Here is an 18,513-nt window from a genome sequence, read left to right on the forward strand (position 1 = left end):
AACTATGTTGTAGATGAGGAGACATTTTCAGAATTCAATATCTTTTCTTCTTGACCAATTTTCACTCTGAATTGTAAAATCTTGAATTGGCTATCACCAGCAAAATCTACATAAAATAACAGGTTAACAGTAACACTTAAAGTTTATTTCAGATTCTTGACCCAAGACTCAATTTCTCAGGCTTCAAACTGAGCCACTTAAAAAAAAAAAAAAATGTGCTTTGGGCAAAAACAACATGATATGCAATCCCTGCCAACAGGAATATAAAAAACAGGTTCATTTGATCATTTCTATTGTCGTAAGCAAAGACTGACATGGAGGCAAATACAGCCTTAAACACGTTGGCTCGCTCCTCGCTGGCCTCACACCAAGGGTGTGGTTCTAGACAGGAACAGGCAGTAGGGCCAAGGGGTACTGCCTGGGTTTCTTGGAGGCTAAGCCCCAATTCAGCCTTTCTCAAAGAGTGTGGTCTCGGTGATGTAAGTTCTAAATACAGGCCCCAGTCAAAACAAAATGGTGGGAACAAAGCCAAACTACATTTGTTTTTATCATTAGAAGTGCTCGGCTTCCCCTTTTTAAGCTCTATTAGCATAAAACACACACTTCCCAATTTCTTTTGTACCACTTTCCAAAAGGGATGAACAGATTCCTTTGAAGGGAGCACTGTATTCACCTTTGTATTCCTATAAACTATTATACTATCTACATAATAGGATCTTTGTCGAAGAGATGGATAGAAAAAAATTTCAGATGATTTCAAGAGAGAGGTTAAGAGATGAGATGGATATTAGAGCAGATCTAAGAAAAATGGACAAAGTAGGTATATTTCCATGTTAGTGATGAAGGACTAGAAAACCAAATAGCCGAGGCACAACAGGCGGGGCTTAGTTTCTGGCCTAAATCTAACGGGAGCCGAGTAGATCGGAGAGTACTGAAAACAGGTGGGAGCATTAAAGTGCATTAGAAGCAACCAAAATGAGAGCCTAGCCATGAAGCATAACAAGGATGAGGGGAAAGCTCTCTTAGGACCCTTCTTCCTTTTGCTAGTTCAATCAGAGAAGAGAAAGAGGATGTAAATGGTCAGTTTGACAGTCGATGAGGAAACAGTTTAGGAAAAAATCACATCATTTCTCACATAGTCATTTATTGAATACATATTTGGAGCACAAAGTCATCTTTAATGGGCAATAATAAAGCTGGAAGAAAATCACGTCAATAATGAAGTGTAAATACAACCAAACTAGCTGCTCATATCTGTTTGCCCCTCTGAAGAGAAGACATGAAAGCAGATTGCAATCTATCCATTTGACACTCACACAGAAATGCTCTAGACCCACACTGAAAAAAATCTACAGGATCTCATTCTGGACCTTCCTAAGCATTCTAGATTTAGTCAGCCGGATTGTTGGTTAATTACCAACTCGACAGACTTCTCGAGTTAAGTATTAACCTCAAAGAGAAAGTCTGCAGCTTATCATAAACATGGAACTCAGTGCCCAATATTCTATGATTTTCCAGAGAAGCTGGCTTCATCTCTTTGTGTACATTATTAATAGAAATAGTTACTGATTATCTGTACTGCAACTCTTCCATAAGACAAATTATCCAGCAAATAAAACATCAATATTGCTGTTCAAAAATTTCTCTAGCCAAGAGTTTCTTAGCATTTTAGAGATTGCCCACTACTGTTTGCCCTGAAGATTGTGACAAATATTTATTTATTTTCTTAGAAAGAAGAGTGTCACCTTCCTATTTTCTAAAGCTTCTTTACTCTTCAACTGTCAAGGTTCACCCATCCATCATTACCATAATGGCATGTCGGCACCAGCAGTAAAGATTCCGCCTTTACGTGGAATCTATGCCTCATGCGTCAGCTGTGCTGTTGGGGTGTGCTCCTGTCCAGGTGAACAGGAAAGCTATCTGGTAAGCAAAAAAACTCACAAGATGCTAACCAAGCTATTTTATTTTTTTAACCAAAAAGAGATGCTTATTTTTCCATGTTTTAATTACACACATGCTATTCTTTAGAAAGAACCACAAAATATACAAGGATTCCTGAATAAAGAGTCAACCTTTCCCTGGTTCAGAATTCAGCATTAACAGTCATACAAAATATGTAAACTTGTCAGGAGTTGCAGAAAACAGATCTCAGTTCAGTCAGTAACAATATGCAAAAGATTCTTAAACACATTTCGACAATTTACATCCGGGGATTTCCCCAAGGAATAAGAATGTCCAGTTTACATAATAATAATTGACAAGTATTTCAGTTACTTGTTTATAAAAGCTTTTCAATTCCCATAAGACTTTAACATGAAAATCAAGGCCCACTCAATCTCTTTTTATATTATATTTGATCTATAATGTTAGATCAAGTTATGTATCTTTTCTTACAAAATTCAAGAGACCATAAATCATTTTTTTCTGATGTTTGAAATGTATAAAAATATTTGCATGAGAACTTTTCAAATAAATGGATTTACCTGCCAAAACCCAACTCTCTTGTGTGCACTGATCTCTACATTTGGCCAAGTCTTCTATAAACTCTTGTCAGGGATCTTGACATTCAAAATCACTGAGAACATTGCTACGTTTTAAAAATATCATGACCTCATCCTTGTCCTGGATGGACTTGATCTCTGGTAATTAATTTTGGACCTTCGGGTTTAGAATATTTTAAAATTTCATTTATTTCCCTAATCAGGAGCTAAGCTCTTGTGCTAATTTTCCCTAACTCTCCAATGCTGTCTTTCTACTTTGGTTTACAACCTGGGGTTTTGTGTCCTTTTGTGTCCTTTGTAAAATAGGCTTTGCCAAAAGTCCAGGGTTCATAGTCTGGCTTCTCCACTTAACAGCCATATGACACTGGGAAAGTTAATCAATTTACCTGGGTCTCAGATTCTTTATCCATAAATTGAGCTAACAATAATCTCTTCCTTCAAGAGTTGTAAGGGTTTAACAAGATAATGTGTGCAATTACTCAGCATGGTGCCTGGTACATAGTGAGCTCTTGCTCACATATCAACATCAAGTTTAGGGCCTGAGAACTTTAGGACCTTTACCTAATCAAAGGCTTCTTTAAGGATGAGACTTTTTTCAAGTCTGTCTTCTCCCCTGGGAAATAAGCTCTAAAAAAGCATGGCCTGAGCCTGACTTATTAACCACTGTATCCTAGGCTTAACAAATCCCTTGGCCTTGTGTTAAACATACATTTGCTAAATGAATAATGGGTGACTGTACACATATGGATGAAAGAAATCAGCTCACCAGAAAGACACTATCTTTGAATATAGATGCAAAAGTGAGGAGGCAGAGAGACTCACCAGAGACATCCTGAGGTTTCAACCCATCTCAGTTCTGACCCTATGTGTCCGAAACGTGGAGTCCCCAGTGGGAACTTCTCTGGGGATAGGAGTGGGAAATTCAGGTCTTTAGATACTTGGAAGATGTGCTTTTATGATTCAAGGACAGAAAACTGTAATTTGGTGCTAAAGAAAGTATTTGGCAAGTCTCAGAAGAAAAAACACACAGTAACCAGAAGCAAAAATAATGCCATACCCAGATTTGCCCAGAAGTCACAAATTAAAACATATACTTAGCACAGATAGAACATGGTAAAGAGTGTGCCTCACATATCTGTCTCATCTATTATACCTTGCCAAAGCTAGCCAGGTCATTGTCAAACATACACAATGTTGATATCTTATTTTAATTTAAACTAAAGGATGCAATATCTGGTTTTGATTCCCATGAGTCAAGAAAGTCTTTTTCCAATCACCAGAGGAAAACCTGTAATCTATTGATATTTCATTAGGACAAAGGTGAATAAAGAAGACACAAAAAAGGGAGTAGAAAAAGAACAAGGAGCAAAGGATCAAAGAACCTGGATAATATATGGAGAGATCATTTATAATTCTACATACTTTGTTTTGCATCTTGTACTTTGGAGGTACTTAATAAAGACTTACACCAATTACTATGGAGAGAGTGATTAAAACAAAGATAAAGAATGACAGAAAAGTGACACTGCAGGTGGAGAAAATAGCTAAGATAAAAAGTGAAGGAGGAAGATGAGATGAGAACAGTAAGCAAGAATACAGGAAGGAAAAAAAGGAAAGAGAAGAATGGTGAAATGGAGTAGTTAGAAAACCATGTGCGGATAGTGGAGTGTGTGTGTGTGTGTGTGTATGTGAGAGAGAGAGAGAGAGAGAGAGAGAGAGATATTAAAATTGAAATGCATAAATTAGGGCTTGGAAAGAAGTGGATGGAGAAAATAACTGAAGGCCAAGGAAACCAAGAGCAATCATGGGAAGGATTTAGGGTTTATTAACTGTCGTAACTCTTTCAAAGGCTTCCATGCCACATCTTGCATCATCCTCTTGGTCTTTAAATTTGGCTGCTAACTGGGGGGAATCTAATTTGTATATTGTTTCTAATTTATTTTCCTTCAATTCATCTATTCATTCTTCTGATGCTTTCTTAGAAACAGGAAATTATATTTTTTATTTATTAGAATAAACTCATAAAACACCCTGTTGCCTTGAACTTTAAGGTAGATTGAAATGCAGCCCAAGATTTTAAAATGAAAAAGTAAACTTAACAGAAACCTGGATTTTAGCCCAGAAGTGTACCAGCCTCATGAATTTGGCATTACATGTTTTCTGAAAAGCTGACCACAGTTTAAGTATATATAATCATAAAAAAGGGAGGCTCTGTGTTGCCTTTATTGGGGAAAACAATTATTCATTGGGGATTTGGTGAGTTGCCCATTCTGTATGAAGCAAATTCAAGTCATATCTAGTAAGTAATAATTATTAACACACCTTAAAAGTAAATTTTGTGAAGTATTTTTAAATGGCTATTTTTATATATAAGCAAGTCCTTTAACTTCTCAAGACCTGTTACCTCCTCTGTAAAATCTTAAGGGAGGAAAGTGTTTTCAGCCTGAGCAAAACCACTTATATTGGTTTAAATTTGGAGCTACTGTGTTCCAGTTTCTTACATCAGAAAGGATCTGAAGTAAAGACGTTTTAAAACTACCATGCCAGCTGATCCCTCTCCCAGACACCTGCCTTCCAGGAGGAGAGGATCCAGCACTCCTTCTCAGTCCTACAAGGCCACTTCAGGAAGCTTAAGCTTCCTCCTCACCCCATCGTTTCACACTCCCTTCCTAGTCTCTTTACGTTAGGCCTTTCCTTTGCCCTCCCATGTCTTTTTGGGGCCTGATGCTAGTCTTCCTCTTTGCCCCACACTGGAATTTATAACTATTTATTCATTTTCTGCTATAAGAAGAAGAAAAAGCCAAGCAGGGTATGGTGGATTGAGAGTATAAGGAGTCATGCTGAAGAGAGGGATACTTAGCCCCAATCCTATAGTTCCATGTAAGAAATCCACCTAATCCAGCCTGGCTCCTTATGCATTATCCTGGCATCGACTTACAGAGCCATGATTCTTGGAGGGTGTGGTAGAGACAGTTAATGCTCAACAAGTATTCATATTTGTTATTTCCTAGCCTCCCTTGCAGTTAAGTCAGGGCCAGGTAACAATGTTAGCCAATGAACTATAAGAGGAAGAAGAATTTAAACACCACTGTGTCTCTTTCATCTTACCCTTTGCCCGATGCAGGGACCTCAGACGCCATTAGTCCAGATACTGTGGCTCCGTGACGGAGAAGGCCACCCAACCCACTCAGGATGTGACATGGGCAAGAATAAGCCTTTACTGTGTTTATGCCACTAAGATTGCAGGGTTGCTTATAACTGCATCATAGTGTAGCCTATCTGGGCAAACATGTAGGAAAGAATGGGACCTAAATAATTGTTAACAATCACGCTCTGCTTTTTGATGGTTAACAACACTAAAACTCATGAATTTCTACCTCTTCGTAGATCAATAGAGGTATAAAGGTACAACTCTGCCAGGAAAGAAATGAGTAATAGTAAATTATATTTAGGTGGCCCTTTTAGGACTCCATAAATATTCAATGAGGTATTTTAAGCAAGTATTTTGATTCATGAACACAATTTACTTTTCTTGGATTCACATAACAGTAAAATTTCATTGAAAAAATTACTTAGTAGAAAATGTGTAATTTGTTTTATTCTAATCAAAATATTCCTTGGACCATTCAGTTTCCTGGCTACTCCCTGACTTAAATCTCAATTTGGAGGAATTTTTTTTCTATAAACATCTGTTATAAAGGCACTCATTTAAGAGAGATTAAAATATTAACAGAATCCAGACAGAGTTTACAAGCAACTGCAAAGCACAGGCAATAGAAGCTCTAAGCTCTGCACTGGAGAAACTTTACAACATAAACTTGCCTGTGCTTTAACTCATGTGATTATGCTAAGACCCTTATCCATGTTTTCCATAAGTGGATCCCCCAAAAACACATTTTGGAAGTTTGTCTCAAACTCATGAAAATCTATTAGTAAATAAAGCCAATCTGTATGGATATACTAATATTCTGGGCCAGACTGACAAGTGGGTAAAGCAGGAGACCATTGAGGAGTGAAAGAGAGACTCCAAAGATTCTCTCTGCACTCTATTATGGTGCCTAAAATCCTACAATCAGTGTTTCTTTCCTTTGACTCTTGAAGTATTGCGTTTCTCTGTGGTGTCTTAATCATAAATGCAGATATCCCTAGAATGGACAACATCTGACGGTTGTTCCATGACAACTTAAGAATAACTTTACCAGAATAGAACAAGATATAGGTAGAAAAGGAGAGGCAAGAGAGATTATACTGAAGATCAAGGGACCAGCTGAATGGCATGAAGATGGAAATACTGAAACCATGGTCTAAAATAAAAGTCAACAGATGACCAACTGATTAATAAATCAGAATATTCTTCTTGAACACCTAATATCTTCAAGACATTATACCAAGTGCCGTACAAGGTACAGAAATATATGAGGCAGGATGACTGTCTTCATGAAGTTTGAGGTCCGGTAGTTTTTGTTATGGAGCCAGGAAATGGATGGGTGGTTAGACCTAGAGCTAGAAATACAAGGGTAGCCAATATTCCTCCTCAGCAAGTCTGTATATGGCTCCAGGGAGGCCAACATTAGGCAAGTAAAGGATATTATGGGATTGAAGTAAATGATATTTAAAAAGGAAACAAGCATGAAATGAACGATAAACTAATAAAGCCATTCTCCCCTTGGCAAATATTTTTACTCTCTTTAGCGTGAGAATAAATTACAGGCTTTGATGCCTGGAGAATTTTATGTCCTTCCACCAAATAAAAAGAAACATAAGTTGGATCTCACATAATTAGTTTGTTGCTTTGCTTTTTGGGGTTTGAGATTTTTGTTTATCTGTTTAAAATACTTACCGTCAAACCTTGCAAGTCTGTTGATATCTGCTCCAAGTTCCGAAGTAACTGATAGTGCATGGCGGACTTTTAGGTTCGTTTCCCTGTGAAATTATTGACATGACATGAATTTTTATATGGAACAGCCAACAGCATCCGACCAAAGCAATCAGGTGGGTGTAGCACATGCAAAGCCAAACCCAAGAGATCCAAGAAACTCTCCTTTGAATGTCATTCACACTTCGCTCACTGTTTCAGGAAAGTGGGCAGGGCTTCTTGGGCTCCTAAGAGTTGGCATTCTACCCATGGCACATCTTTATAACAACACACTGATCTGTTTTGCATTTTGAAAGAACAGAGGACATAACAAATATGGTTTCATTTGAACCTACTCAGACATCATGCATGAGTTACAAAACACATTCGGAATAGGAACACAGTTGCCAAATAAAGGAAGCTAATATCATTCCAGAGTCTACTATCTACATAGGAGTTTTACTTGTAAAAGATGGTCATGGCTACTTTCACAGTAGCTGAAATTTAAATGGGAAAAGGAATACAGCTTTCATTTTCTTGGAGAATCAATCCAAGAAACCCATAAATCTAAAATAGACAACCTACACAAGCTTAGCAAATCACAGTGAGTTGTGCATCTTCTTATAGGTGGGACCACACATACTTTGGACAGATGGCTCTCTGATATTCATAAATGGCCAGCAGTTAAGATTCTATGGCCATCACTTATGTCTTGTGTTTAAGGGCTTACCATCCCAGTTTTCTCACTGAATTCAGCCTACTTCTCTTACACTGTAGCTTAAGATCAGTTATCAGAGTTCTATGTTTTATGGAAATGTTTAGTGATACATTCATTCAGTCAACAAATATTGATTAAATACATACCCAAGTCACCCAAGATACTCAATCCTCCCCCAAAAGGATAGTCATCCTCTTGGGGAAAACAAGTGGTAGGTAAAAAAGCAAACATCACTGTGTGGAATTTTGTGCAAACCCATGAAATAACTCATTTTAAACAGCCAAAAAGTGGATACCTAACAAGGCATCCAATCTTAGCCTTCTGTAAATGAACTTCACAATGATGTAGGACAATATGAGTCCAACTCAAGGAATACCCATTGTTAAAATAGCTTTCTTCAGGAAAGACTAAGTTGGATGTATAACTGAAGCTAGTGTGTTTAAAAGTAATCTTATTCATCAAAACCTGCTGATTCCTAGGAGGCAGAGATGAGTAGGAATTGAGATAGTCAAGAACTTCATCGATGAAGCAGAAATTGAGCTGGCTTGGTGGACAAGAGTGAGATAAGTGGTAGAGAGGCTAAAGGGTCAACATGTCCATCCACTTAAACAACTGTTCAAATAACTGAAATAGTCACACCAAAAAAGACAGATAGCCCTAGTTCTTTAGCCCTAATCTACGTCATGTCATTTATCAAAGTTTGTCATCATTTTTAATTACTTCCTCAGGATCCTCTCCACTATCTCACTTCTACCTTCAAATGCGAAAAACAAAAGAGTAAGAATAATCACACATAGGCCTTCTTGATACTTTTAAAAAGTATTTTTCAAGACTCCTGATTAATGCCTTCATTGTCATTCCACACTCTTCCTTAATCTGCCTGAGTATCTTGATAAACTTCAAAGTCATTTTCAGCGTAAGAAACAATACCAAAAGATGCTGTATCCCCCTTACTCAGAATTGCATCTTACTCTAGTTTCACATCTTGCAAAACCATAGTATAATATCACAACCAAGATATTGATATTGAAATAGTTAAGATACAGAACATTTCTATCACCATGGGATCCCTCAGGTTGTGCTCCATAGCCATACCCACCTCCCTGCCTTTCCCACCTCACCTTAACACCTGGCAACTACTAATCTACTCTCTATTTCCATGATTTTGCCTTTTCAAAAGGCAAAATTTTATAAACAGAATTATACTGTATGTGACCTTTGGGATTGACTATTTTTAGTCAGTATAATTCTCTGAAGATTCATCCAGAGTGTTACATGTATCAGTAGTTCACTCATTGTTATTGCTAAGTAGTATTCCATGGTATGAATGCACCACAATTTTTTCAACCATTGACTTATTGAAGGATATTCAAGTTGTTTTCATTTACGGATGTTATGCATAAAGCCACCATAAACATTCATGTACAGATTTTTGTACAAACATGTCTTCATTTCTCTGGGATAAATGCCCAGGGGTGAAATTGTTGGGCTGTATGTTAACTGCGTGTTCAGTTTTAAGAAACTACAAAACTATTTTCCAGAGTGATTGTAGCATGTTACATTCCCACCCACAATGTATAAATGATCCTGTTTCCCTACTTCCTTGCTAGCATTTGGAGTTGTCACTCTTTTTTATTTTAGCCATTCTGATAGGTCTGTAGTGAGGTCTCATTGTAGTTTTAGTTTGTATTTCCCCAGTAGTTAATGGTGTTGAGCATCTTTTCATGTGCTTCTTTGCCATTTGTATGTCCTCTTTGGTGATATATCTCTTTATGTCATTTGCCCATTTTCAAATGGGATGGTTTGTTTTTTTACTATTGAGTTTTAAGAAGCTTTTAAAAAATATATTCAAGATACAAGTCCCTAGTCAAATAGATGGTTTACAAATATTTTCTTCTAGTCTGTAACTTATCTTTAAGCCCTTCTAACAGGGACTTCTGTGGAAGAAAAATTTTTAATTTCATGAAGTCCAGTTTATCAAGGTTTTCCTTTTATGGATTATGTTTTCTGTGTCAAGTCTAAGAATCTGACTAGCCAGCTCTAGGTTTCAAAGATTACCTCCTATTTTTTTTCTCAAAGCTTTTTATACTTTACATTTGAAATCAATTTCTGTAATACTTATAGAGCTATTCAAATTATCTATGTCATATTAAGTGTATAGTCTGTTTTTTTTTTGAGAAAGAGGGTCCATTTCTTCTAAACTGTCAAATTTCTGTGTGCACAGTTGTTTGTGGTATTTCTTTTTTACCTTTATAACGTCTTCAGGATCTATACCAAATTGCCAAATTGCCATTGTTCATGCATAATATTGCTGATTTGTGTCTTCTTTTTTTTCTTTTATCAGTATTCTTAGAGGTTTGTCACTTGTATTGATGTTTCCAAAGAACTAGCTCTGTATTGTTGATTGTCTTTATTTTTTTGTTTTGTTTTGTTTTCAAGTCTATTTATTTCTGCTCTTTATTATCTCCTTCCTACTGCTTCTTTTGGGTTTATTTTGCTGTTTTCTAGGTTTTTTAGATGAATGATGAGATTATTTGAGAATTTTTCTCTTTTCAAATGTATGCCATAAATGTTCCTCTCAGAACTGTTTTAGTTGTGTCTAAACTGTTCTGACCAAAGTAGGGTCCCACAGACTAAAGCACTATTTGAATAGCTCAGTATGGCAATAATTTGGAAGGCACCAGTTAAAACCATGGACTCTGGTGTCAGACTGCCAGGTTCAAGTCCTGGCTTCACTCTTCAGATGCTCTGGGCAAATTACTTAGGCTCTCTAAGCCTTGATTTCATTGTCTGTACAATAGGGCTTACATAGCATCTATATCAGGATTAAATGATAAATTCCATCTAAAGAACACAAACACATACTGTCATTAAAATGTAAACATTCAATAAATGTTTTTATGCCAGACAAATTAAATCCTCTGAAACAGAACTGCTATATGGTCTATAACTAAATTATAAATTAATATCAACATCAAAACTGCATCATATTCTGTTTCTCTCTTTTTTTCCTATGTCTTCATTTGACACAGTTCCTAAAGGTTGCCTTTTAAAGTAACATCAGTCCTTCCTTCCCTCCTCAGGGAATCTTGATCTCTACCCCTCTCATTTTACCTATAAAATCACTTGAAATCAAAACAAGCAGAAACTGTTTTTGAAAACATCTGAGGAATCTTACTGAAGATTCTCTGTGTAAAGTTATTCCTGTATATAAGTTTAGCTCACTCTTTCTGCAAGAAAATAAATTTAAGAGAAAAGACAGTTTCAAAATTACTGCAGAGTAATTAACTATGGACTTTGCAATGTAAACTCCTATGTCTCCCAAGAAGATATTGAACAAGGTTAAGTCTTATCTCTAAAGACATTACTTTTAAATAAATTGAAAACCAACCGAATTATTCCAATTTTAATAACTTACCCATCAAGCTCAGCAGTTTCAACATAACAGAGACCATGTGGCTCACTACTTGATAGGAGAAGTAAATCAGCCTATTTTCAAAAATCATAACAAAATAATACTTGAGAAGTTAGATTGGTTGAAAGTCTTCTACAGTATATCACCTCTTGATTACTAACGAGCCAACAGAGGCTTAGAAACAAAGTAAAAGAAGTGAGATCCTGTTCTACCTCTATGTCATATGCCCTGAACCAAACCCTCCCTCTTCCCCGTTCGTCCTTTATATGCCCCTTGACTATCACAACATAAACAAGGGAAGGAGCTGTCCTATGAATTAATAACCACTTGATTCACCTTTTTTGAATGAAACATATAAATTCTATTTTCTTGCTTTGATAATTACTAACATAAAACTCTCTCCAATAAATAATTGGAAATATATGCACAAACTTTAATTACCTAGTGTCATCAGTTAAAAACAGGGAGCAGACAAAGGAGATGGGGACAAAACAGAAGGGAAATAGATGGAGGAAACTAAAAAAATAAAATAAAAATAAGAGAGGCAAGGAAGTTAAGAAAGAGATAAAGATGGTAAGAAAAAAGTAAAAGATGGTAGGAAGTAAGAAAGGAGAGCTAAGATAAAGTAGGGACTAAGGAAGAGAGCAAGACAGAAGAGAAAATGTAGTTAAAGGCAGTGGGAAGAAATCAGAGACTGAGTAGTTTGGGTTTTTCAGAGATAAACAGTTCTATTCTGATGTCCAATTGAGCTTTGCAAATCACCTATCACAATTCAGTTTTAGAATCCTGATAGTTCTCTAAATTGGTAAAGTGCTTACCGATTTTATTTCAAATTTCTAAACTTATTTTAAAAATAAGTGTTTTTATAAAATTTTGAAGAGTCTGAATATCTAAAAAGAATTGGCTTAAATTTTAGCAATTTAGTTTGAGACATGAGCCTAACAATTTTCTAGCTATGTCTGAATCTATGATTGGCATTCCAAATCTGTGAAATTTTCTTACCTTTGTTTTTTAAAACATTAGAATTGGTTTGTTCTTGAGTCTTGGGGGTTAAATTTAGAATCAATTTACTTTCTTGAGTCTCAAGCTTTTAAATTTGCAACTCAAAAATAGGGTGTGTGTGCGTGTGTGTGCGTGTGTGTGTGTGTGTGTGTGTGGTTTTGTCCAAATTGGGATTGGAATAAAACAGAGCTGGGGAAAAATGCCCTGTGACAGCCCCTAAAGGAATAAGTGGGTTTGCATTACCAAGGCTCTTACACAACTCTGAATCAAAGAGCCACAGAAGCTTGTTGAGGCAGAAATTTTCTGACTTGTCACACTGTGAACAGAGCAAAGCCACATAAAGAAAGTGATGTCGCTCTTGGACCAAAAACTACCCATCCTGATTTTAAAGGGAAAAAAAAGTTTTCTGAAAATTCACCTTGATCTTACTTCCCACATTTAAATTTCAATGCATAAGAGCAGGCACAAGGCACTAAACAGGAAAAGAGCTCAATAGTCAGTCTGTGGGCCTGCACCTCTCCTCCCCTGAGCTTAAAAGGCTCATTTGAAACAAAATCCAAACTTCTCTAATCCTAAGAATCTGTGACTGAATACAGTTATGAAGTATAGAGAAAGATGCCTATTTGTACCCAGGGCTGCTTTTCTTTGAAACTCGAATCCAGTGTTACTGTTGAAGACTGGGCAGGGCTGCATTGACACTCACACCATGGTAAACAAGGGGAGGAGTCCCTGCACACAGCTGGCTAGGAACATGTGACTGAGGCGCCACTGCCATCTGGCGGTCAGATTCTCTCCTGAGCAGTGAGTGACCCAGCTTCCCACAGGCTGACCCCCACAGGTTCCAGGCTAACTGTTCCTGCTCACTGTACTCTCTGGGACCGAGACGCCTACCTTCCCCACCTCCGCCCATCTCCCCAGTTACCACCTTTCTCTTTGATGTTCTGTGAACCTTCCTCCGGCTTTCCTACTCCGTGATCGCCATGCTGCACTCCCTTCATCTATCCTCCCTTCTCCCTGTCCCTCTGCTGAGGCCTGCTGTTCCCTTTTGTTAACCTCATCCTTCAAGGCATTAATTCATTGTGGTTGAGGAGGGAGTGTGAAGGGAAGGCCCAGGGGGGCCAGGAGGATAAGCGGTCAATGTGCTCATCGTCATGCAGGCAGGCCTATTTTCTAGTGCACTCAGTCATAATTGTGAAAAGGAAAGGGCAGGAGAGCTGCAGAAAAAGCCCTGCTCATCCCTTGTCACCCCTTTCCAGAGGTGCTGTGCCAGGAGTGGAGCAACACGTGGATTTCGGGGCCCACCTTCCCCAGGACTCTGAGTCTCACAGCAGGCCTCCTCAAACTGACTCCTCCAGTAAATCCTACAGGGACCCAATTCCTAGTTGATCCAGAAACTTGTGTTCCAGATGTAGGTGTTTATGATTCCAAATAATGTAGCTGATATTTAGTGAGGGTTTACTATGTGTCCAGCACCGTCCTAAGAGCTTCACAAGTGCTATTTTATTTAACGTTCACAGAAATCCTATAGCGCAGGTCCTATTGTTATCTCCACTTTACAGATGAGCAAAGTAAGGCCCAGAGGGGTTCTGTAACTTCCTCAAGGTCACACAGTAAGTGGAGGAGCCAGGATTTGAATCTGGGCAGTATGAGGCATATACTGCAAGGGATACCAAAATGATTCAAAACCTCTTTGCTTCAAGGATTTGTATAGTTTAATAAAGGCAGAATATAAGGGTTCTAAGAGCCTTATTAACAAAGTGCTATGAGGGGAGTGCAAATGAGAGTGTAACATTGGATTGCTAGTTGAGGAAGGGCATCATGGAACATTCTAGATGCAGTGAAAGGAGGTCCCCAAGGCAGAATGACTAACAGGAGTAAAGAAGTGGAAAGGAAAAGCATGAATATCCAAACTCACAGGTGGGCCAGGATATCATTAATTCTATTCAGAACCACCTATTATATGCCCCATATTTACTTTCTTTTGTGAATTATTAGTGCCTTTTCTCCTTGCTCTGCCAGGAGAGGCTGTGCTATGTCCTCCATGAAGGAACCAGTGTTTTCCAATACAACGCCCCTTCCCCAGCTTCCATGGGCAACAGAAAACAAATATTGCCATTAGAGGGAACCTGAAAAGAATGCACTGAACATATTTGGGTCCTCAGCGCCAAAGGCATTGTCCTCATAGGTTTATTAGTCATAATTAATGTTTGTTCAGTTAAAGAATAAAGTAAAATGTAAAGCAACGATAACACCTTAAAGCTATACAATTATTTAAGGATTTATAAAACCCTCTCTCATAATTGTGTCATTTTACTCTCTTAACCCTGTGAGTAGTATTCTTTCCATTGTATGGATGAGGAACCGGGGAGGTCATATCTGGCCCAGGAGTGAGGGAGGAATAGACTCTACCACACCCACCAGAAGAAATAAATTAACTCATGTAAAGCCCATGGCCCTTCCAAAGTCATTGAGGAACCCAAGGGCCCAAGAGACTTAACGCAATCCTCATGGACACGCATAGCTTAAATTGCAGAGCTGGAACTAGAATTCGGAACTTCTGATCCCAAAATGTATGCTCTTTTCCTCTGGTGGGCTACTAAATCACTGGAACACAAAACTATGAAAAACAGAAAGTATTTCACTTTGTTTTATGCTTTGTTTTGCTTTGTTGGCGTTCAAAAATCAAAACCACAATGGTGGAAGAATATTTGGATTGTGGTTCCATGACCTGATGGAAAGATAAATTTGTAGAATTAAGTTGAACACTTTTGGATCTCCTTTTATTTTTTAGGCCATTCTCACACATAGAGTTATTTATCTTCTCTATCATCTACAACATTATCTTTTATTATAATCCAAAAATAAAAATAAAAAAATAGCTCATGTATTGAGTCAAAAAATGAGAATGAGATTCTAAAAATGAAGTTTGTATGGTGATAGGTAACATTTTTATTTAAAATTTAAATTTCAGGTCCAATAAACGCATATTGGTTACTAATATGTACTAGATATATCATTGTTTTTCTAATTACAGTGATTTGAGAAGAATAAGAAAAAGATGGTGATAAAGAAGAGAAGGAAGTGTGAGAATAATAATGGACTTCATAAAATTTATTAACAGGCAGGCTGTTCCTCTGGTCAAAAAAAAATCCTTGCCTGAATATTTTACCCCCACTTTCTACTGTCATATAAATATGACAATTAGATATAGATCAGAGAGAGAGACACACACACAGAAACAGATGGAAAGATAGAGATGGTTTATTTACAGCAAATAGGTTGGAACAACAAGTAACTGACTTGAAGCTGTAAAATTTAAAAGAACAATGAGGGCAATGAGACCACAAAAAAAAAAAAAAAAAAAGCGCCTCTCTGGAAGTGCGTCCAAGAAAGGTGTTGAAAAAGAATAGATGAAATTCCCTGATGAGTCAAGAAAGAGCAAAAGCCCACTCCAGTCACACCTGGAGTTTAGGTCAAATTAATCTTTCTAGCCCTATCATTTCCAAAGGGTAAAACTGTCCATTCCTGTATCAGAAGAATGCCTTGGGTTTAAAACAATTCTATGAATGCCTTTTTGTGGAGGGAAAGGAAGGACTTTTCAAACAAGCTAAACAACTCAATTCTGGTAATGTTCAAATATACTCATGCCCAGTAAGGATTTTATTTCTACCACCAGCTAAGAAAAGTGAAACAACACAAGAGCACTGCTGTCAAGTGAAGGAGAAAGGTACACCTGGCTCCCATGGTCTGAGTTCCAGTAGTATCAGGAATTCTGCAGTATGTTTTTCTAATAAAATGTATTTGGTTCTTCTAATGCCAGTCAAACTCCTTGTGGTACCTGAATTATACTCTGCATTTTTCCTGGTCGCCCCAAAAAACTAGGAATTCTGGCAATTCAGCCCAAAAGTATTCTTGAATTTTAAAATGTATATACAAATGCAAAACAAGGGGGTTCGCTACAGTAAAAAAAAAAAAAAAAAAAAAAAGGTAAGTAACTTCTGAATATGCCAGCTAATTGGCAATCTCTGGTGAGTTCTTTTTCCTTGCTTAAAAGTTTACTGATGAACTGACATAAATCAGGTTGCAAATTGTAAGTTTGAACAGCCAGAAGTTATGCATCTGCATTGGGCACAACATATTTTCTGATCACTTGGCTTCCAGCATCCAAGCCCAGAGCCCCTAACGCTGGTAGCCCAGACTCAAGTCAATGAGGATGACTTTTCCAATGCAGTCAGGAACAGCAAATGGTAGTGGTTAGAAGTGGGGGCACTTGAGCTAGATTACATAGACTTAACTCCTGAATGTCCCACTAGCAAGCTATTTGATGGCACTGCGCCTCTGTTTTCTCATCTGTAAAGTGAGAGCAATAAGGATAATATATAACCTGCCCTTACTGAACTAATGTGAGGATTAAATGAGTTAATCACAGAAAGTGCTTGTTAATATTGTCTGGCATGTGACGCATGGTCAATAAATGCTAGTATTGTTTTCATGACCTTCATGACCTGGTTTCCCCCAAAATCCACCTCAGTATAACTCCTAAGTGGGTCTCTTTCAGGGTCCCATAAGTTTTGCCCCCCAAATACAAGCTCTCTGAAGCCCCTGCCAGCTCATACCAGAGTGCAGGGAGATATATTAGTACTCCTAAGTGATTCCAGTGGTTCACCTAAAAAAAATTTTCTTGCCCTTGAAAATGGTTTTGTAGGTGCTGAGTAGGTAGTCATGGGAAAACTTTGAACAAAATTATCTAATCAAGAGGTGCTGTGAGGTGGTTTTGAAGGACTCCCATCCTCGATTATTCAAAGATTAGGCCAACAGAACTACATTTGTAGGAGTCAAACAGAGAACAATGGAGATAAAAATATCATCTTTTTTTGATAAAGCTGTTATTATTGATAAAGACCAGGCTTTAGGTCTGTGGCCCAAATGGGCTTCACCCCTATTAGACAAACGTATCAAGCCACAGATGCTGGAAGCTCTAAGTGTCCCTGGCCCTCCCACTACCCCCACCACAGGGATTTGTTTCTATAACATTGATGGCATGGAAGAGCAGAGCAGAACGGACTCTCTGCACACAGGTGCAGCTCAAAAAGAATAAGAATTAAGGAAGCATCACCTAGGTCATGCGTACCACTCCCAGCTCCCAAACTCACCAATCCAAGAAGTCACTCCTAGGAGAGAGGAGAGAGCAAGTGGATGAAAGACACTTAAAGTGTTATTTTGGTGCCGTCCCTCCAAATGAAAACAGGAGGAAGAGTGGAAAATAAGCATTCTCACCCCATCATGGGAACCACCATAAAAGGCTACATCTGTGTATCTAATACAGTAGCCACAAATCACATGTAGCTATTTAAATCTAAATTAATTAAAATTCAATATTCTGCTCTTCAATTGCACTTGTGCTTGCCTTCTGTATTTCATTTCATTGATGCTTTTGCAATAGCAAGTAAGCATACATACCATAATATAGAAAATATAACTAAATTAAAAACAAAGTCCAAGGAAAATACAAATTCAAATATAAAGGCTAGAGTGCCGATTGGAGCGTAGATATGCTGGCCACGAGGCACCACAGAGTTAAAAGCTTTGAGACATAGATTTGACTGCTTCTTTTCTGGACCCACTCCTAAAAATGTGAGAAATGAGCAGACTGAGTCCAGTCTGATGTTCCCCCTTGTTAGAGCACATTCATGGGGCTCCTAGGACTCATTGTTTTCACTGAATACCTGAAGTAAAAAACATACCGAGCACTGCCCCTGAAATATTCAGTTCCAAATAATATGATAGTTAAGTGTGTGGCATATATAGGTTTATGCTAATTCCTCTCTATTATGACACTATCTAGCTAAAGTCATTGCCAAAAACATTTGAATGCACACATCTTAGAATTCCACATGTCCCTTTTTTATAAGTTAAGGTTATCCACTTAGAAGCACCAAAACTCTTTCATTGTAATCATTTTAACTGAGAGTAGAACTCGAATGAGTTGCCTGGAGCCCTTTCTTCTTAGACAAAGAATCCT

At 37.7% G+C, this 18,513-nt stretch overlaps 1 protein-coding gene across 3 annotated transcripts in view; it reads right to left on the minus strand.

Annotated features, from left to right (window-relative positions):
* ATP8B4 (ATPase phospholipid transporting 8B4 (putative)) overlaps positions 1-18,513 on the minus strand; it is a 258,688-nt gene that overhangs the window by 136,303 nt on the left and 103,872 nt on the right. For all 3 annotated transcript variants that reach the window (XM_073995770.1, XM_015452812.4, XM_065547325.2), the window contains 2 exons: positions 11,493-11,563; positions 7,342-7,424 (listed from right to left, as the gene is read on the minus strand). In XM_073995770.1, coding sequence (XP_073851871.1) covers positions 7,342-7,424; positions 11,493-11,563 — 154 coding nt within the window. The remainder of the gene's footprint in view (positions 1-7,341; positions 7,425-11,492; positions 11,564-18,513) is intronic.

This window comes from Macaca fascicularis, chromosome 7 (assembly GCF_037993035.2).
Source record: "Macaca fascicularis isolate 582-1 chromosome 7, T2T-MFA8v1.1".
Lineage (NCBI taxonomy): Eukaryota > Metazoa > Chordata > Mammalia > Primates > Cercopithecidae > Macaca > Macaca fascicularis.